Source organism: Hemicordylus capensis, chromosome 3, assembly GCF_027244095.1.
Source record: "Hemicordylus capensis ecotype Gifberg chromosome 3, rHemCap1.1.pri, whole genome shotgun sequence".
Lineage (NCBI taxonomy): Eukaryota > Metazoa > Chordata > Lepidosauria > Squamata > Cordylidae > Hemicordylus > Hemicordylus capensis.
The window spans coordinates 322,945,593-322,967,085 of record NC_069659.1 but is presented as its reverse complement, the minus strand read 5'-3'; the positions used below and the strand labels follow the sequence as shown (position 1 = coordinate 322,967,085).

Genomic DNA, 21,493 nt, shown 5'->3' with positions numbered 1-21,493 from the left:
ACCCTCCCCCTCCCTTAAAGGAACCCACCCCACAGTGTCGGACCGCAGCTCTGCTCCACCCCTACTCTCAGGTGGTAAACCTGTTTCAACCCCTGGCCGTTCAGGGTTCTAAGTTGCAGAGAAGATCTGTCCCTTGTTCAGAGGTGACCTCTACAGACAGGCAGTGAATGTAGGGATACCTGGGTGGGCTGTGGCCATGGGGTATGGGTTCTGGCTAGCTGGCACTCCCCTGTCTGCCCCGCCACACTTTGGCTCTATACAGTAGACATAACTTCAGAAAAGGGCTTTTATTTTTAGTACGATATGTGGTGAAAGTAGATAGAAATAAATACATAAAGGTGGCAGCTATTTGAGTACAAGCCATATGGAAATTTTAAATATTTTTTACGGCTGCTGTTTCAAAAAAGGCAGTGGCCTACAGCTGGACCGGTGTTGCACTAGCATAAGGGGCACAGCGCAGTGATGATGCACCAAGCAAGGCACTGCTGTTGCAAACTAGTGCTTGTGCTCGTGGAAGATGTTGACACGTTGCACAACATTTTGCATATATGTCCCAGAGAAGTTCTTCTGCTGGCAGTTGTGCAGCATTGTGGAGCACCACAGACCACCTAGAGGTGTGTATCGTCTTTCATTACTTTATAGCACAGTACTAGTCTGGATGTGGGCCATTGGTCTTCATGGTTGGAAATGCTGTTCTTGTTAGCAACCCATTCAATTTTTCCTTTCCTCTACTCTCCACCCCCCCCCCCCCCGTATGCATGTCCTCTTTCTAACAGAATGCCTTGGACAGACAAGAAGAATTGACTCCCCTTGGAGTCCACTTGGCCCGATTACCAGTGGAGCCACATATAGGAAAAATGATTCTCTTTGGAGCATTATTCTGTTGCTTAGATCCTGTTCTCACCATTGCAGCCAGCCTCAGCTTCAAGGACCCTTTTTTCATTCCCTTGGTAAAGTATCCAAAGACAGAGCTAAACTTGCAACTTTAATTTTTAATTAGTCTTCTGTAGGCCTGACAGTATTGCTGCCAGTTAACTTTAACTTTTTTAAAATACAGATTTGCATACAGTGCTGATTCCAGAGTGAGGCACCCACACAGTTTCAACTGTGTTACTGCTGGAGAGCCTCAGTGTAGGGATGTGCACAAATCGTGATTCAAAGTGCAATGCGTAACACATCCCCTGAACCTTTAAAATGGAGGAGAGCAGGTGCATACCTGCTCCTCTGCTGCTTGCCACCACTTCCTGAATCGTGGCACTCCTCTATCTTCGCATCCCAGTGGCACTCGCCCCCAGCTGGTCCCACGCAATGGCCATGTGCAGGCCAGCGTCGCATGGGAGCAGCTGAGGGAGGGCGTCACTGTGCACGAAGATAGCTGGGAGGAATGCTTTGATTCAGGAAGGGGTGGCAAGTGGCGGAGGAGCAAGTATGCATCTGCTCTCCTCCGTTTTAAAGGTGCAGGGGATGTGTTATGAACCTTGCTTTGAATTGCAATTTGTGCACATCCCTATTTCAGTGACTCCTAAGAATAGCACCAGTGCTTAGTGGTGCCTCTCTCATGAGCAGTAACCGCCTCAGTTTTCAGGCTACTAGAAACTGTATGGGCTCCCTGGTCTTGAGTCAGCAGGTCCTTGTGCTGTATTTGAGTCACTGAGATTTGTTTGACTTTCCCCTCTTCCTTTTAAGGGTAAAGAAAAAGTGGCAGATGCAAGAAGAAAGGAACTGTCAAAGAACTCTAAAAGTGATCACCTTACCGTTGTGAATGCTTTCAAGGTAGGTGTGCTTTAGTTGACCATGTGTGGTTGATTTACAGTGGAAACAAAGCTGCCACCTGAAGAAAGACTTCAGGTGTTACCTAGACCAACTTGCATTACAAAGAAATGAGATCTTCACGGTACTGTTCATTTAGCAATCCATAGTTGGTTAACTAGTGGAGGCAACTTTTCCACATTAGGAATAGATTAGATTTGATTCCAAGCTTTTATTGTATCAATTTCTTTGTAATGCATTCAAAACAGTTATAATAAATGCACTTAACTTTAGTCATGGATCTCATCCAGTTTACAGCCCATGAGGTTCCCTTCCTTCTTGACTTGGAGACTAGGGTTAGTTATTGTAGTTCTAGAAGTTATGAGTTTACAATTGATGGGAGAAGAAATAAGATAAATTTATTTTTCTGCACTCACCTTTGTACTGCTTCACTCACTCTAATCTAGGGGTGTGCCAAAACGGTCCACAGCAAACTGGGCCGGTTCGATCACAGACTGGCCCTGGCAAAAGGGGTCTGGTCCGCAATTGGACTGGACCTGGTTCGTCTGCAGACTGGTTTGCTGGTTCGAGCGCCTGTAAAGGGGAATCTGGTGAGAATTCCCTTTTGCTTCCAAAGGTAATAAAAGGAGGTGGGGGAGTGGCGAGAGAGAGGCACCGCTTAACTGAAAGAGGGCGCTTGCTGGCAGGCTTGTGAGGCACTCCAGCCACCCTCACAGCGGCAAACTAAATGGCCAGAGACCATTTGCGATATGATCAGCAACACGCTGACCGTGCAAATGGTCTCCATGCATGCGCGGAGGCCGTTTGTGTGCCACTGCCACTGAGAGGGTGCGGGGAGTGCTATGCAGGCCTGCTGGTAAGCACCTTCTCTTTCAGTTTTAAAGGCACCTCTCTTTCTCTCACTGCTCCTCCGTCACCTTTTATTCCCTTTGGAAGCAAAGGAGAATCCTCACTGGATTCCCCTTTAGTCACTCGAACCAGTTCGAGCTGGTTTGGTCAGACGAACCGGACCAGCCGCTTGGTTCAACCGAAACGGTTTGCGGACCATGGTCCAGTCCAGATTCAGACCGAATTGTGCAAAGCAGTTCTGCACACTCCCCTACTCTAATCTGGATGTGTTGGCATAAATATGTAAGCTTTATGCAAGGCATTACTGTGCTCCAGGCTTTTTAAAATAAATAATTAATTCTAACTATTTTTATTCCATTTGCTTAATGTACTGTACAATACTTTCTTGTTCCTGCTTGCTCTGTTGAATTTGCTTCAGCTAAAAAAAGAAAAATCAGAACATCTAGTCTAGAAAATGTAATCTCATTCTCAATAGTGCAAGTTTTTCTAACACTTTGAAATATTTAGCAGGATCTATAGTGAACATGTTTCTCTGTCTCCAGGGTTGGGAAGAAGCTCAGCGACGCGGCTTCAGGTGTGAGAAGGATTATTGCTGGGAGTATTTTCTTTCTTCAAACACTTTGCAGGTAAGAGAGTTATTTTTGTCTGGCAGAAAGTGTTCTTAAAACAAGGCTTTTTTGTCTGAAACTCCTGTAAGAGCTTATTGGTGGATCTGCGTTAATCTCCAGATGCTGCGTAACATGAAAGGACAGTTTGCTGAACATCTCCTTGCAGCTGGGTTTGTGAATAGTAGAAGCCCCAGAGATCCCAAATCAAATACTAATTCAGGTAAATGTAGAAGAGGAACAATGCCGTGGGTGTTTTTTCTTGATTCAGTTTTTTCTTCGTGAATTTTGCCTCATTTGGCCATTTTCTCTTCCACAGAAAATGAGAAGTTACTTAAAGCTGTTATCTGTGCTGGTTTATATCCAAAGGTTGCAAAGATCCGAGCAAACTTCAGCAAAAAGAGGAAGATGTAAGGGTTTTGAAAGTTTTATTCTCAGATTCTTGTTTTCATGTAGTTCAGGAATACCTATTATTATTATTTCTTGTTTGCACAGTCAGACAGGTGTTATTGACTGGTTTGTTTTATCAGGTCCTTCCCAAGGAGCTGGGATGCCAGAATTTTGTTATCAATATTGTTGTTGTTGTTGTTGTTTAGATTTCTATAGCACCCTTCCAAAAATGGCTCAGGGCGGTTTACACAGAGAAATAACAAATAAATAAGATGGACCCCTGTCCCCAAAGGGCTCACAATCTAAAAAAAAAACATAAGATAGATACTAGCAACAGTCACTGGAGGTACTGTGCTGGGGGTGGATAGGGCCAGTTACTCTTCCCCCTACTAAATAAAGAGAATCACCATGTTAAAAGGTGCCTCTTTTCTAAGTTAGCAGGGACACCTGTTAGTTTTATGCACACCCCTAATGGAGGCAGCAGCAGAGACTCCTTCTTCTTCCCCCCTCCCTCTGAAATGACTGTACGGGCCGGTCTGTACCCCATTTCAGGCCACGTGCTCAGAGAGGTTCGAAATGGGCTGCATGGGCCCATGCTTTCATTGGGGGGGGAGGGAGGGAGGGAGAAGGAGTCTCTGCTGCTGTCTCTGCTGCCACTTACGAATGCTGCGGCCGCCTCCGCAGCCCTTCCCGCCGCACAGCAGCAGTTTAAAAAGGTGTTACCGCTACCCCTGACCCGCTGATACACGTGTTCCTCAGGCATTGCATTGCCAACCATGTTTGTGCAATTTACCGTCTGAGCAGAACTGCCCTGTTCCTCAGCAGGGTGAGTGAGTTTACTCACTCACTCACATGGACTGGTGCTCCAACTGCCTGCATTTCACTGTGCAATGTGTCAGCAGTTATTTACTTTCATTTCCTGATGAAAGCACAAATGAAAATACGTCTGATGAATGGTTCTAAGACAATAAACATGGAAACTGGTAATCCCGACTTCAGTTGAGCAAGATGCCTTGGTGTAGTTTTGCCACCAGGTGGGGCTGGAAATGAAAACTTAAGTTGGACAGCTCTCTCAGTGATGTAGCTTTGTTGCTCCCTTTCAATGGTCTCCTGACTCTAAAGGAGTGTTGATTGAGTAAATGGCCTGCAAATATGCATGTTCCATAGTTGTTTTATGCATTGGCTTTCAAAAAACAAATTGACATGCTTTTTATAGAGTCTTCTTAATGTCTCCCACACTCCCATCATTGGGATTATTTTTGTTTAAATGTTGTATCTTATTTCTTGGAGAATATATATAGAAATTAAACAGTATACACACAGGAGAGTTGAAATTATAAGTCTTTTCATACAGTTGTCCCTCGCCAACTGCGCAGGTTCCTTTCCCGGAAACCCTTGCAGTTAGTTGGCAAATTCGCAGTTGATGAGCCATTGGTTTCAATGGCAAACGGGATTAGAGGAATTATGGTTGACTGGAAAAAAAGTTTAGAAATGGAATCCCACCCCCCCGGACCACCCTCCCCTGGAATTACCCCAAATGACCCCAGTGTTTCTTTAATTGCCAAACCAGATACTCAGGTCACGGCTGGTGAGGAGGGTCACAATTTCCCAGTTGCAGATACTCAAATCTGCGATTGGGAAAACCGCGATACATGAGGGACGACTGTGCACATTTTAAAGAACCTAATGTGCTCGTCAGTTTGAATGGCAATAGTTTCAGATATTTGAAAGGAGTTTAGTGCTTAACGTGACCTCATGTCCAGTTGCATTCAATTCTTGTGCAAACAGCTTGTGGTTTAACTGGTTAGTCTTTAACACAACGATTGCAGTAATGTAATTTTGAGGACTCCCCTTTGAAAAAACCTCTGTGCATCTTGCTTACTTGTATCTGAATTATGATTGCTTGTTTGTTAAAGGGTTAAAGTTTCCACTAAAACAGATGGAACTGTTTATATTCATCCCAAATCTGTAAATGTTGAAGAGGCAGAATTTCATTACAACTGGCTTGTTTATCATTTGAAAATGAGAACCAGCAGCGTAAGTGAACTTTTCTTTAGTACCTGTTAAGCATGTCTGTGTATGTATGTTATGCACTCTCTCCACTTGGTAGGAATTGGTCTTTTTCAGCAAGCCCATCCTTACTCTAGGTTCGACTCCAAAGAGCCTCACTTAACTGCAGTTATCAGTGGCACAAAGTCAAGCTTTCTGTGGGGATAGTGAATGGTGACTGACAGATGCTGAAATCTGTGGCTTACTCAGTTTCTTTCCTTCTAAGCTCTGTATAGGTGCCTGCTGTGCAGAGTGATATTCTTATGATTTTCATTTCAGATTATGTGTGTTTCACTTTTGTCCTTTAGTTGTGATACTTCTCATTGTACCTTCCTCCACTAAGAAGTGGAAGAGAGGAGAATGAGAAATGTAGCCCCTGAAATAGAAGAGGGTGGGTTTAATTTTTATGGCTATTCATGTTGTTAACTATTTTAGCTTGTATATAAACTTGTATTTAGTACTATATTGGAAACATCTTTGCTCAGCGCTCTATTATTTGGTGTGTTAAGAAGATCTACTAGAAACTGAATCTTCTTGATGTACCACCACACTTAACACATCACAATGAGTAAAAGCAAGTGGACATACATTTAAAGCAAGAAATGTTGAGGTACCGGTATAATCCTATGTGTAAAGCCACGAATCATGCTAGTCATCTAGCATATAATTTATATTGTGCCAAATGTTTTCCCCATTATAGATATACCTGTACGATTGCACAGAAGTCTCTCCATATTGCCTCTTGTTCTTTGGAGGAGACATTTCTATCCAGAAGGACAAAGATCAGGATACAATTGCTGTGGATGAATGGATTGTATTTCAGTCTCCAGCAAGAATAGCACAGCTAGTGAAGGTGAGTGTGCTGTCCACTTTCTTTCCAGATTGTGATTTTTTTTCTCCAAGTGGTTTTTGAACAATAGTATATATATTTTTAAATGAACGTATTTTTTGCTTTGTGGCTGCTTTGAAGTTTGAGGCCCTCTTCTAAAATGGGCATAGTATACTTGTTACAGTTCTCTCTCACCCTCCCTTCAAAGAGCTCAGGGCCAGTATACAAAATTCTCTCCTTCCATTTATCATCACAACCACCTTGTGCGATAGGTAAGCCTGCGAGGCAGTGACTAGCCCAAAGTCATCAAGTGAACTTCAAGGCTGAGTGGGGATTTGAACCTAGGTCCCCTGTTCCTAATCCAGTTGTTTACCAGGGTACCACACTAGGGATGTACGCAAAAACGGTTTGGCCTGTTTGGTTCGAATTCGAACCAGGATGGGTAGGTTTGCTCGGAACCTCCCCACCCCAGTTCGTCGAACCCAATTTGAACTGGTTCTAAAAGATTCTGTATAAGGTATAATGGGGACTCGAACCAGCCCATTATTCTCTATGCAGAACTTGGGTGAGTGGTAGGCCACCCACTGAACCCCAAAGCAATCAGACACTCCTGCAATTTTTAATGATTTTTTGAAGATTTTGCCAATCTTTGCATTTCTCCCATACAGAATAATGGGGATTTGAGGCAGCTCCATTTTCTCCTCCTTTGGGAGGGTGCCAGGGCACCCCAAAGTGAGTCTGGGGCCATGGCAGGGTATGCCACAATTCCCCCCAGGCAGCCCCAAGCCAGTGGGGTTTATGGTTCCCCCCCCCAGGAATTGTTTTTCTCGTTTCTGGCCTTTTAACAGTCTATCAGAGTAGCTTCTCTGGTGTGTGTGTGTGTGTGTGTGTGTGTGTGTGTGTGTGTGTGTGTGTGTTGCTGCTGTATGAGTTCTCTCAATGAATCCCTATGAAGATCTCTCCATACACATATATATACAGACCAGAGAAGCTACTCTGATAGAGATAGACTGTTAAAAAGACAGAAACTAAAAAAATTCCTGAAAAAATCCCCATGAACCCCAGTGGTTTGGGGCTGCCTGTGGGGAGTTGTGGCACAACCTGCCGTGCCCCCAGACCCACTAGGCTGGCTGCGCTGCCTCAAATCTGCATGGGAGATTTCTCCCTATGGGAGAAATGCAAAAATTGGAAAAAAATCTTTAAAAAAAAATCACATAAAAACACAGGAGTGCCCAATTGCTTCGGGATTCGGGTGGCAGTTGGCACCCTTGGGTGCCTACCAACCACCCTGGTTTTGTGCCCCTAGCAGGCCTCAACACCAACATGCAGTGACACAACTCAAAATATACCAAGCTGAAAACCAAAAGACCACCAAAGAGACAGACCTGCTGCTGTGCCTGCACAACTGCAAAACCAAGGTAACCAAACCAGACACCACAGACCACAATAACAGCCACTAACAAATTAGACATAGCAACAAGACTGCACAAGGCAGTAAAACCAACCCAGAACACAAACTGCAAAGAAAGAGGGGAAAGGCAAAACACACCACCACGCTGATGGTGAACTTAAAAGTAACGCACGCCACACACCTGGTTCTTCTGCACTTCTGTTCATGTGAAATGCATGTGTTTTGCCTATGGGGGAAAAGCGCCTGAGTGACTGGTCCACCACATCTTTGCTGGAGGCCACATGGGGCCCCAGGTGTGTGGTGGCACCAGACCACATAGTCATCATCAGTGTGCATGTGTGTATGTGCGCTGCTAGACTGAAGAGGGAAAAGAGAAGGGGGCTCTGAAAAAATTAAAGGGATAGGAAAGTTCGGCTCAGAGGCCGGTCAGTGGAGGCCACACATGATGTGGTGTGGCAGAAGACCACTTACTCATCATTGCCGATGTATGCGTGTCTGGTGTATGTGTGTGTGCGTGTCAGCAGAACCAAACGAAAGGGGAAAGAGAGAGGTGCGTACACTTAATAAACAAACTTAACAAATACATATATACACAAGTGTATATATACAAAATCCATCTATACAGCAGCTATACAGTAATATTTACACACCAACAACTATCTACACAAACCAAACCAATCTCTACTACTACTGACATCCACCCACACACAACAGAAACCTCCACACATGCACACACATACACTCATGCACACAACACTTCTATCTACACAAGCACATACTTACACATTCTGAAATACTTACAAATATACATTTTGGCAGTCCCACTGTGCACACACACACATACACCCCTGCCCGCCCACAAGTCAACTATGTACAACACAACACATTCAAAAATTTACATACTGTCAAATCTACATTGTTTCAAACCTACATTTTTACAGACCCACATTTTTACAGACCCCGTGTACGGCTGCCACCTCCTCCTTGGTGTGCTTGACATCCAAGGTTTCCGCATGCAAGATGGCCCACCTGTGCTGAAATGCAGTATGGGATGCGCTGGAGCCAGAGACAGCACTAGAGGTCCTCCCTCTTTCCGGACCTCACCAATGGGTAGTCAGGACCAGGAAAGCAGCATGCATCCCACTCACACTGTTCCACAGATCAGTGGTGTAATGCACGCTGGTGACAGCCAGTGCTTCACGCAGCATGGCTGACACGAGCTCCCTGCACCGCCTGTAGAGGGAGGGGACCATGTTCTGGCTGAACATGGTCCTTGATGGGATGGTGTAGTCAGACGTTAGCAGCTGAAGTATTGGGCGTAAGCCAGCATTCTCGATCACCTGAAATGGCTGGTCATCAGTGGCCATCATCTCCCCTATGAGACGGGTGAGACGTGGCTCCACATGATCGGGGCGCTTCTTGCCCGATGAATGCATCAACCATTTGACTGGCAGCCTGCCCTGCTTCATGGAAGCTGGCGCACTGCCCTTATCAGCGCTAGTTGTTGGCACATGAGGTGCACTAGCACTGCCAGCACAGTCAAGATCCGGGTGATGCTGTTGCATGTCACCACATGGAGCTTGTCCCCAGATGCTTAGCATCCTTGCCCTGACTGATCTGTGCCCTGCAGTGGACGCAGTGAGTAGCAGTTGGGGCATCTTGAGGGACCTCAAAATGCCACCAAACATCACTGCTCTGGGTGGCTTCTGATGTCCTGGATGCCATCTTGGGCCTTCTGGATGACAGCGGACCTAGGGGGTCTGCTGGTGCTCACCCACTGCTGTCACCCACTCCCCTTCAACCCTATGTGGAAGAAGAAGGGTCCAGCTTCACTGGAGTAGGGGCTGTCCCCTTCCCCCCTCGGAGCCAGACTGGGAGGACCCCGAACTGGACTCCGCCATGACCTGGGCATCATCAGGGGTGGCCCAGTGAGTGGTGAGAGGAGCATTGGAGGGGCCACAAGAGGGAGGGAAGGTCTGGCTGCACTGTCGGCCGTCAAGCCCTGCCCTCCACCCTCGCCACAGAAGCAGCTTCTCTCACAGGAGAGCCCCCTGACCGCCAGGCTCCACACCAGGCGCTAGTCCTGGTGGTGCACCACCCAATGGGCCCACCACTGGTCCAGGATCTGGTTTGGCTGGCAGCAGGCTCCTCCGGATAGGAGAGCCTTTGTGCCACTGCCTCACCTGGGCCAAAGAATTTGCTGATGGGGACCTCTGGGACCCCGTGCCCCCCACCCTGGCCTCCTGCACCAGCTTGGGTACCCTTCCTGCCTCTGCCTGCCACTCTGCTGTGAGCTTTGCTCGCCACAGAAAACCCTGTTTAAAATAAGCCTACCCACCCACTCCACCCACAATAATACAATACAATAAAAAACAATGCAACAAAATACACAATGGGGGCAACTAAGGGGGAACCTGTGAAAACAAGCAACAACCTGTAAAGGAAAAACACAGAAAATATACCTCCCCAAACACGAAAGGAGGCCCTATTTAAGGAAAATAAAGAGAACAAAGGGGGCAACAAAAAGTAATCACTTACCCCCTCTGTCCTGGAGATCTTCTGCCCCACACACTGGTCAAGAGAAAAACGAAGGAATTTTGGACCAGTGGCAGGCTGGCACAGTACGGGTGGGCAAGCACAGCCGAGGCAGGGGCCTGGGGGGTAAGGCAGAAGGAGAAGCTTTGCAGCTAATCACCTGCCCAAACAAATTAAAGTAAAAACTCTGATTAAATAAATGGTGCGGCGGTAAAACTGCCGCCCTGTAACCAGAAGGTTGCAAGTTCGATCCTGACCAAGGGGCTCAAGGTTGACTCAGCCTTCCATCCTTCCGAGGTCGGTAAAATGAGTACCCAGAATGTTAGGGGGCAATATGCTAAATCATTGTAAACCGCTTAGAGAGCTCTGGCTATAGAGCGGTATATAAATGTAAGTGCTATTGCTATTGCTATTGCTAAATAAAAAGGCTGGAGGGGAAAAATAGTTGTGGGGGTGAGAGAGTGGGACTATGGAGCAGGCGGTGTGCTAAGTACAGCAAGAAAAGGATTAACAAAGAAAGGCACTTACTCCAGAGAAACCAAGAGTCTCTCTCTCTCTCTTCCCTGGCCCAAAGGAGAGCAGGGAGAGAGACACACACACAGAGACACTCACTCACTTGGGGGTGGGGGGAACAGCAGGAGAAGACAAACACATCATAGTCACACCAGGGGTGGGGGGGGGGGGAACAGGAAGGAATGGGGGTGGGGAGCAGAAAAACAGGCAGAAGGGAGTAAGAGATTGGGAACAAACTAACAAAAACAAAACCGGGTCTGCCAGGCAGACTCACCACCAGCAATACCAGGCCAGAAGGAAGCCAAAGAAGACTGCAGCCAGAATTATTTTGCTAGGCCAGAGGCTTGGCTTTAAATAGGATTTGAAACTTCCTCCTTTGGGAACCCCCACTTTTGGCCCCCCCCCCAGCCAATAGGGTGACAGTTCTCACTGGCACAGTGCAGAGCGTACCAGAGAGCCAGACTCATCTGGCCAATCAGGGGAACAAGAGCTTCAGCCAATGAAATCAAGCAACACAAGTCACACAAAATGGAGAACAACATCTAAAATGGACTCTAGAACCTTCAAACTGGCTTGAACCTGTGCAAGCCGAACCTGGCTCGATCAGTTCAAACTCAGACCGGCATTGCCAATGCAATGCTTTGTTTGGTCAGAGTATGAACCTTTTTGCACATCCCTGTACCACTCTGGCTCTCCTCAGGCATAGGCATAGATGAGATTTTCACACATAAGGCCTACTCAAGCAGTTCATCTGGAAAAAGGTTTCAGCCTCTTATTAAGCTTTCTAACTCACCTCTCCATCACTGCAGGCAAAAAAGTACCAAACTGAAATGTACTGCATTTATTTATAGTTGGCCTACTTTACCTGTTCACAAAAAGAATGGGGATTTTAAAGGAATCTCCAAGGCTGTATTCAGACATGGTAGAACTCAATTTGTTACCTTTTCCCCTCTGATGAGCGGTACAGAAGTACCAGAGGGTTAATATCAAGCTGCGAATTCTTTTCAGAATGAAACAACCAATCCAGGCCTAGTCCGGTGGTGGTGGTGGTAAAGGTAAATAGGGAGAATTTACATGGTAAATTATTTTGCTCATTTAGGTAGTTAACCTAGATGGTTAACGGCTTTCTTGGTTAAGTTAATGGTAAATTTATTGGTTTGCTATTCAAAACCAATGCTTTAACTCTGAAATCTCAGATATTACAGTTTTCTTGGTCTCTTTTTTTACAATGAAAAGTGCTGTCTAGAATAGAATAGAAAATTGGAAGTTTGAACAGGGATGCTGATCAACATATGCTTTCTATAGTGTTGTAGCAATTACATCCATTATACTCAAACTTCCAAAGATTAAATGTTTAGCTTGAAATTGGGTCCTTAAAAAAAACCAAAAAACCTCCGGACAGCTTGGATAACAGTTCTTTTTGATATTTCTCAGAAGCTGTTAGATTTTTAAAAGTGCTAAATTAAGCTTGGTTGGCAGAAAAGGATGTAGCTAGTTAAGTTTTGAAATCTTTCAGACACCTATTCTTAGTGGGACACAGAATTTTAAAAAAAAGAAACTAGGACACTTTCTTTCCAATAGGTATTAAGTTTTGACACTGTGGCAGAGAAATAGAATAATGTCAAAACTTGCTTTGTTAGTTTCTTTCCCAACTAATATCCTTTTATTCACAGGATTTAAGAAAAGAATTGGATGACCTTCTACAAGAGAAAATAGAAAACCCACAGCCTGTGGACTGGAACAATACTAAATCAAGGGACACTGCAGTGCTGACAGCCATTATAGACTTAATCACAACACAGGAGAATGAAGGTTCCAGAAACGTTGCCCCCCACTTCCAGAGCAAACAATACAGTTAGCATTATCCCTGTGCTGCTGAAGAGATGACAGCTCGGCCTGATTTTTGTTGATCATTTATCTTTGGGCATCTTGTAGCTTCACTTTTAATGTCAGTAGTTCACAAGGGCTTTCTGTGTGCTGCATGGAGTATATAAAATGCCTATTTAAAATACTTGCCCGTATTGCACAGTCTATGGTATTATATATGTCTTGTCTCTATGCTGCTTCTTGAGAACTGTAACTTTTGTGAGGTAAAAGCTGGATGAAATTGAAAACGAACTGAAAACTTTTTTTACATTCTCCCACCATTTATATTATTTTCCTGCTGTCTGTAGAGTTGCTGCTTTGAAAGCTGTAAACTATTAAAGTCGCCACTTTGAAAACTATGAATGAAAATCCCTTTTTGGGCCCTAAGCTTTTTATTTACATCCTGTTCAGAATTCTTGACGAGTTGCTATTCACAGCCCAAGTGCCTCCTGCAGGGAGTTGAGATGGTGTGTAAAACTGGACTACAAACACCCCCAAGGCAACTCTAAGGGCTGATGTGTCAAAGGCAATGTTTTACTTCAGATAAAATTATGGTCGCTAGCTTCATGAGATGGGTCAATGTTTAGATCCTTTTAGGAATTCGAGTAAACAGATGTCTGCCAGTCCACCTAGGGACCATATGCTTAGCTGACTGGGAAACCATGTATGCTGATCCAGCAGCTGAGACTGTGAATTATCTGGAACTCTGGCTATATATACTGAACACTGCCAGTCAGTGTTGGGATAGAGAATGGGATTTTGCATCTGTCTTCCCTCTGAAGAGTGTAGGTTTGGGCTGGAATTGAGGAATACAAATAAAGTTAACAGTACCTTTTGATTTTGGTGGGTTTTAAGGGTGCATTAACTGCACTGGATTGTAGCCAGCATTCTCCTTTCATTAATGTGAATACTTTTTATTAGCCGTACATACAGACACTCTCACACTCACACTCTAACACTATCTGGGCCAGACACAATTCATCTGCATCTCTGGCTGTTCTCGGTTGCTGCAATCAAGGTATCTCATTGGGTTATCCTTGTCACGTGCTCCTGGGCAGGACTATGTAAATTCTAATAGAAAGCCTTTAGAGCCAGATGGGGATAACCCCGCCCCAGTTCTTATAGTCCTGCGTTGCTCCTGGCAGGTTTTTTGTCCCTCTCTCTTGTGGTCAGTTGGAGGTTGTTGGTTTGTGCGTTTGTTACTCCCTCTGTTTTGCTCACTGTTCACTGCCTTTTCCTCTGTCTTTAAAAGTCTTTTTAAAAAAAGTTTGTCTACTTTTTCCTTCCCCCACTCCCCCCCTTCTGCCCCACTGTTCTATCCCCAGTGTATGGAGCATGCTGGAAGAGTTTTGAACGTTTGTGTTCCAAGGGGAAGAGCAAGATCAGGGTTCCCTCGGGGCGTTAGAGCTCCCGGTTCCAACCTCCTGCCCTCCAGCAGCGTGCTAATGGCTGTAATCAAACCGAAGATTGCAGAAGTCTCCCGCCTCCCTGTTCCTTTCTCGGCGGTCTCTGGTCTGTCCGAGCGGGCAGTGAGAGAGGTTCCCTGCTGTCTCCCGCCTGCAAGCGGTGAGAGCAGGAACAAGACGGAAGGGGAGCAAGAAGGCAGCCTGCCACAGAAGTGCCTGGCGAGCAGCTCGGCAGCTGCAATTAACTCAATAAAAGCGGAGGGAGGAGCAGGCACAAGCTGCATTTGTGCTTCTCAACAAAAGGCTGAAAACGGGGGTGGCCAGGCCTCTCGCTAATCCTCCTCCTTCACAAGCTGAGATTAGAGCGATAGCAGAGGGAGTCCAAATGGCGGCAAAATCAGGTGCCTCAGAAGGAGGACAAGATGGTGGCCGCTCACAAAGCGCTTCAGAAAAGCCTGCCAAAAAGTCTGATGCGACGCAGGGTGACAAGGAGCTGCTGGATCCGTGTGGGGTGAGCTGTGATATGGGGGAAGGGGGTTCTGGTCAAGCTGGTCCTAAGCAGGCTGCCCAACCCAATCCTCAGGATATACCTAGATCTGTGCCACCAGAATTGCAAGCTTGGTTGAAAAATGCCATTGTGGATACAGTATTCCAATTGAAACCTACAAAAGGTCATAAAAATCAAAGAAACGTAAGCGCATTCCCTCATCCTCAGAGAGTTCCTCTGATTCTAGCTCACCTGTACATACCCCTAAAAAGGCAAAGTACAAGCGCAAGCATGTAAAGGAGAAAAAGAAGCCCATAAAACCAGTGTCAATACATTCCTCAGAGCTTTCAGGGGAGGAGTCAGAGGATCCTACCCCCAAGGATATTAGACCCAGGGGAAAGGATAAAAAACTCAACCCGACGCCCATTCGGGATGAGGACATCACCGTGGGTCCTACGGGTCTGGGCATAGCAGGCCAGGACCCAGAGGACCCGGGCCCAGATAAGGAGGAAGGGGAATGGTCTGGGGCAGTGGAATTTGAACATTCTCAAGCTTCTCAGCGCCTTTTCTCCCCAGAGGATTTTAATCCCCTTATGACTAAGATTATCACCACCATAGGGCTACAGTCTAAGTTAAACTCTGAGCCAGTTCAGACTCATAAGGGGGACTTAGTTTTTCCTAAAGCTAAGCCACATGATATGCTGCTGCCTATGCCAGATTGCATTACAGAGGCAATAAAAGGAGAGTGGACCATGCCAGCATTGCACAAGAAACCTGTTCCAGCAACTACACGCTTCTATACCTTCCAACAAGAGACGTCCAATCTACTCAAAACTCCCAGTACCGATGTGCCAATCGTCCAGTTTGTCACTGGTTCATTGATCCCATGGGATGGGGAAGCCTCATTGAAGGATCTCTCAGAAAAGAAGGCGGAATTTGCTTTCAGACGGGTACACAATAATGCATCCTTGGCAACACAGGCCACCCCAGCTGCATCTATGGCGGCTAGAGCCAGCCTACTCTAGTTTAATGACTTGATTGATGAGACCCCTACTGATCCAGTCCGGCTCAGACAACAGTTAGTTAAGCTCCAACGGGCCCAGGCATTTGTGGCAGATACCACACTGGACTCAATTAAATATGCCTCTAGGGCATCGGCTGCTGCAGTCGTGGGTAGACGTCACCTCTGGCTGAAGGGTTGGCAGGCGGATGTCACTTCAAAAACAAACCTGTCAGCAGTCCCCTACGATAGCTCCAAACTATTTGGGGACTCAGCTCTCAAGGACGTGCTGGTGGAGTCAAAGGGTAACAGAAAAGCGATGCCTACTGCCACAAAAAAAGGGGATAAAGTTCCTTTTAAAAGGGCCTTCCAGCCCTTTTGTTCCTTTCGCCCCTCTTTCAGGGGGCATGACAGAGAATTTAGAGCACAAAGAGGAGCATGGTCACGCCAACGTTTCCGTTCCAAAAACATCCCAAATAGACAGGCCTTCAACCAGGGCAAGCTACAATGCAAACAGCAGTTCTGACACAGAGGACTCCTCACTGGGGGGTCGCCTCTCAAAATTCCTACAGATTTGGAGACAGACCGTAATGGACTCTTGGGTCCTCAACCTTATCAAGTCAGGATACAGAATAGAAATGAACTCCCTTCCTCGCTCTCGGTTCCTTCCTACCCCCCGATCTCATTATATTACCAAACATGCAGACGTAAAGTCAGCTATTCAACACCTCCTGGATATAGGGGCGGTGGAAAAGGTGCCAAATTCTCAGGTGGGGAGGGGAGTTTATTCTAATCTCTTCACCGTACACAAGAAGGATGGGTCAAAGAGAGCAGTGCTAGACTTGAAACATCTAAACAAGTACGTGAGAGTGCAAAAGTTACGGATGGAGTCTCTACGGTCCATCACGGAGTCCCTGCAACACGGAGACCTGCTCTCTTCTATCGACTTAAAGGAAGCATACCTGCACATACCAATCCATCCAGTAAGCAGACGCTTTTTGCATTTCAAGTATGTGGGGGTCGATTATCAGTACAGGGCCCTACCATTCGGTCTGCCTCAGCCCCCAGAGTCTTCACCAAAGTCCTGGCACCAGTCATGACACACCTGCGCCTACAGGGTGTCCACGTTTTTGCTTATCTGGACGACTTGCTCGTGAAATCGAGGTCACCAGAGTCAGCAACATCCAATCTGGCAGTGACGTTGGCTACCCTGGAACAACACAGGTTCTTAATAAACAGGAAGAAAAGCCACCTGATGACTTCTCACAGGATCTTGCACCTAGGGGTGCTTATAGACACCTTACAAGATCGCCTCTTTCTACCAAAAGACAGAATTCGAACTCTGATCTCGGAAACCCAAATGGCATTCCATGCATGGGAGACACCCGTGCTATCCTTAGCAAGGCTTCTGGGTCTAATGGTGTCCACCTTAGAGGCAGTACCTTGGGCGAGATTCCACCTCATAGAGCTGCAGTGGTTCCTGTTGGCATTCCAGTCACTCATATCGAGGAAACGGAACATATTGGTGCACATGCCCTCCAACGTCAGGATATCGCTTCGCTGGTGGAGCTCCCCCAAAAATCTATCTTGGGGGAAGAGATTTCTAGAGTTCCCAAGGACTATTGTGACGACGGACACCAGCAACAGAGGTTGGGGAGCTCACTGTCATCAATACTCTGTTCAGGGGAAATGGAGCCCAGAAGAACAGTTGCACTTGATAAACTGGCTGGAGCTAAGGGCCATCAGACTGTCCTTGCAAAATCTACTTCCTCATGTGACAGGCCGGGATGTCTTAATAAAAACGGACAATACCACGGCAAAAGCTCATGTCAACAGACAAGGGGGCATGAGATCCAGGTCGCTGTATCAGGAGTCAGTCCTTCTAATGTCTTGGGCCGAATGTCATCTGAAATCAATTGCAGCCCACCACATGAAGGGAGACCTGAACTCAATCGCCAACTGGCTCAGCAGAGAGGTCCTCCTTCCAGGAGAATGGGCACTGAACTTCCAGGTGTTCAAACAACTAGCGCACAGGTGGGAACATCCCATTGTGGATCTATTTGCGACTCCTCTCAATGCGAAGCTCCCAAGTTACATCACCAGGTTCCATTGCCGGACGGCGGTGGGGACGGATGCACTGTCCAGCCAGTGGCCAAGAGGGGTGTTGTACGCCTTCCCCCCAATACCGTTGTTGACTCGCGTGCTAAGGCGCATAAGGGAGCAAAGGGCAGAGGTCATTCTTGTGGCACCTTACTGGCCAAGAAGACCATGGTTTGCCGAACTCATCTCACTAAGCATGGGCAAGCCATGGCATCTGCCAGTCATTCCGGATCTGCTGCTTCAAGGCCCAGTACAGCATCCGAACCCGGCCTGGTTTCAGCTAGCCTCATGGAGACTGAGTGGCGTTTGCTGAACAGGCAGGGAGTGATGGAAAAGGTGGTCGCTACCATCCTAGCTTTGCGTTGCCCATCAACAAATCGAGTGTATCAATACACATGGAGGGCTTTTCTTCGATGGTCTTGTCACCACCATATAGCCAAAGGTCAGGCCACCCTAAACCATCTCCTGCAATTTTTACAAGAAGGTCTAGATCAGGGATTCTCAATGTTGGGTCCCCAGATGTTGTGGGACCTCAACTCCCATAATCCTCAACCAAAGGCCATTGGGGCTGAGGATTATGGGAGTTGAAGTCCAATAACATCTGGAGACCCAAGGTTGAGAAACCCTGGTCTAGATAAAGGGCTACGACCTAACACATTGAGGAGGCAGGCGGCCTCGCTGGTACCTCTTCTAACTGGGGAATCCTCAAAGGTTCTAATATCTCATCCTGTGCTAAAATGGTTCTTGAGAGGGGCGACTCGGTTATCCCCGCCAGTTGTGCATCAATTCCCCACTTGGAATTTGAACCTAGTGCTGAAAGCACTGCAGCATCCACCGTTTGAACCCATCAGAACAATTCCACTGAGACTGTTGTCTATCAAATTGGCTTTCCTGGTAGCTATAACATTGGCACGATGTGTTTCGGAACTGAAGTCACTATCAGTCCATAAATCTTACTGTATAATCTCACAGGATGCTGCCCGCTTGATACTGGACCCGTTCAGCCGCCCAAAGGTGCTCTCCGACTTCCATATGGCGCAAGATGTATACCTACCATCGTTTTGTCCTCATCCAACACATCCTCAAGAAAAGCTGTGGCATAAGCTGGATGTGCGGCGCTGCCTGAAACAATACATGGCACGGTCTGCCAGTTTTCGCAAAACAGATTCTCTATTTGTGTCATATCTACCAGCCTCTGTGGGAGAGGCTATCTTCAAGAACAATTGCAGGATGGATACAAGCTGGCATATCTCTGGCATATGAACTCCAAAAAGTCCGTCCGCCTGAACACATAGTAGCTCATTCCACCAGGTTGGCTGCGACTTCAGCGGCCTTCGCAACCAATGCTCCTGTTCAGGAGATCTGTAAGACGGCAGTGTGGAAGAATCTGTCCACATTTATAAGACATTATAAACTGGACCTATATGCCTCCGCTCAGGCGGCCTTTGGGAGGCGGGTTCTCCAGGGAGTGCTTCCCCAGGAGTAGAGCAATAGGTGGTTTCCCTCCTGGAGACGTACTGCTTGGGTATGTCCCAATGAGATGCCTTGATTGCAGGAACCGAGAACGGAGCATTGGTCACTTACCATGAAGGCTTCTTCTGGTTGCTGCAGTCAAGGCATCTCAGCCCACCCAATTGATATATATATTTTCTCTTGTTCTACTCCAGGAGAACTTCTCATTAGGATAGGTTTGGGTAAAACTACTTGCTCCCACTGCCTATCTTTATTCAGGTTGATTACCTTTTGTTATCTATGTTGTATTCATTTATTCTAGTAGATGGTTTATATGTACCTTCTCTGTATTAACTCGGCCTATAAGAACTGGGGCGGGGTTATCCCCATCCGGCTCTAAAGGCTTTCTATTAGAATTTACATAGTCCTGCCCAGGAGCACGTGATGAGGATAACCCAATGAGATGCCTTGACTGCAGCAACCAGAAGAAGCCTTCACGGTAAGTGACCAATGCTCCGCTCGACCCCTCCCCCTGCTTTCTGGTTGTCCGGCCGCCCGGCTTCCACCCCCCGCCCCTTCTCCACCACTCCCACACTTTCTGGCCTCTTATCCGTCCGCCAACTCCTGGCAGTGGCTGCCTCCTCCTGCGGCTGCCTCCTGGCAGCTGGGCCAGCATCACTGTTTTCGTCCCCATTGCTATCCTATCCGGCAGCCGAGGAACAAGAGACATCATTGCTGATGCATGCTGGATAATTGAGAAAGACAAAGAATACGAAAAAGAAGTCAATATGTGCTTTGACTACAGAAAAGCCTTCAATTGCGTCAACCATGTCAAGTTGTGGAATATCCTTAGGAAAATGGGCATTCCAGAACATCTTATGAGAAACCAATAAGACAGGAAGCCACAGTCTGGACGGAACATGGTGAAACATACTGGTTCCAGATCATCAAAGGAGTAAGACAAGGCTGTATACTTTCTCCTTCATATGCTGAATATATACTCAGAGAAGCTGGACTAGAAGAAGATGAGCGCGGTTTTAAAGTTGGAGGAAGAAACATCAATAACCTGCGCTACGCTTTTGACACCACTCTGATAGCTGAGAGTGTGGATGATCTGCAAGGTAAAGGAGCACTGTGAAAAAATGGGACTACAACTAAATGTCAAGAAGACTAAACTAATGACAACGGGTACAGCAACCAGCCTCACAATTTATATTGAAGACACTGAAGTGGTGGATAGCTTATGCCTTTTCGGATTGACCATCAACAGTAAAAGATCCAGCAGTCAAGAAATACGCCGCAGACAAGCACTTGGTAGGGTTGCAATGAAGGCCTTGGAAAGGATATTTAGATGCCGTGATGTGACTATACCTAAAAAGATTAGAATCGTTCATTGGTTTTCCCCATGACACTCTATGGATATGAAAGCTGGACTTTGAAGAAGATAGAAAGAGGCATTTGGCAAACATTGCTGTGATGTGAAAGAAAAACGTGTTCCCCTGTTGAACTTTCTTCTGCACAGCTACTTAGTTGCAGGAACATCCTGCAGAGTCTGGAATTGGCAACGTTTTATTTAAGCATTTAAAATTAATATTGAGTAGAAAATGTAGGCATATTCAGAGCAATTGTGTAACTCATGTACAGTCAACCTTGATGTGGCTCATGGGGCAGCACAGAAAAATAAACCAAATGATTGCAGAGGTTAGACACAATCCGTGTGTTTTCTCTCGAACAAGTATGCACATTTCTGGTCTCCCATAACATTGAATGGCTTTAGTTCCTTCCATTTACGTTTGAATAAACTTTTTGTGTTCAGTGTTCAGATATTTTTCTCTTAAAAGCAAAGGCAATATCTAAAGAAACCTCTTTTTGATAAACTTCTTGGCTGAAATGATTTTATTGGGCACTTACTTCTCAGATACATGCAAATAGCTTCCACTTTTGCTTTCTCTCTGCATGCTCCACTATCTGAGATCTGCACCTTGGTCCTCCATTTCCTTATTCATTAAGCATTATAAGATCGATGCCTTTCAGTGGGCCCAGGTTGCCTTGTGGTGCAGGGTGCTCCAGCAGGTAATTAGTCTGATCCATTCCTTTCGTCCCTCATAGTAAAGTGTGCCATCAAGTCGGTTTTGACTCCTGGCACCCACATAGCCCTGTGGTTTTCTTTGGTAGAATACAGGAGGGTTTACCATTGCTGCCTCCTGCGCAGTATAAGATGATGCCTTTCA

At 46.3% G+C, this 21,493-nt stretch overlaps 1 protein-coding gene across 3 annotated transcripts in view; it reads left to right on the top strand.

Annotated features, from left to right (window-relative positions):
* Nucleotides 1-13,176, top strand: part of DHX36 (DEAH-box helicase 36) — a 51,465-nt gene extending 38,289 nt beyond the window's left edge. For 2 of the 3 annotated variants that reach the window (XM_053309693.1, XM_053309694.1), the window contains 8 exons: nt 777-950; nt 1,687-1,773; nt 3,162-3,245; nt 3,348-3,447; nt 3,544-3,634; nt 5,531-5,651; nt 6,364-6,516; nt 12,625-13,176. In XM_053309693.1, the coding sequence (XP_053165668.1) occupies nt 777-950; nt 1,687-1,773; nt 3,162-3,245; nt 3,348-3,447; nt 3,544-3,634; nt 5,531-5,651; nt 6,364-6,516; nt 12,625-12,810 (996 nt within the window). In that variant the 3' untranslated portion in view covers nt 12,811-13,176. Of the gene's footprint in view, nt 1-776; nt 951-1,686; nt 1,774-3,161; nt 3,246-3,347; nt 3,448-3,543; nt 3,635-5,530; nt 5,652-6,363; nt 6,517-7,798; nt 7,911-12,624 lie in introns of all 3 variants that reach the window. The other variant, XR_008319483.1, reaches the window with a different exon arrangement.
* The last annotated feature ends 8,317 nt before the right edge of the window (nt 13,177-21,493 follow it).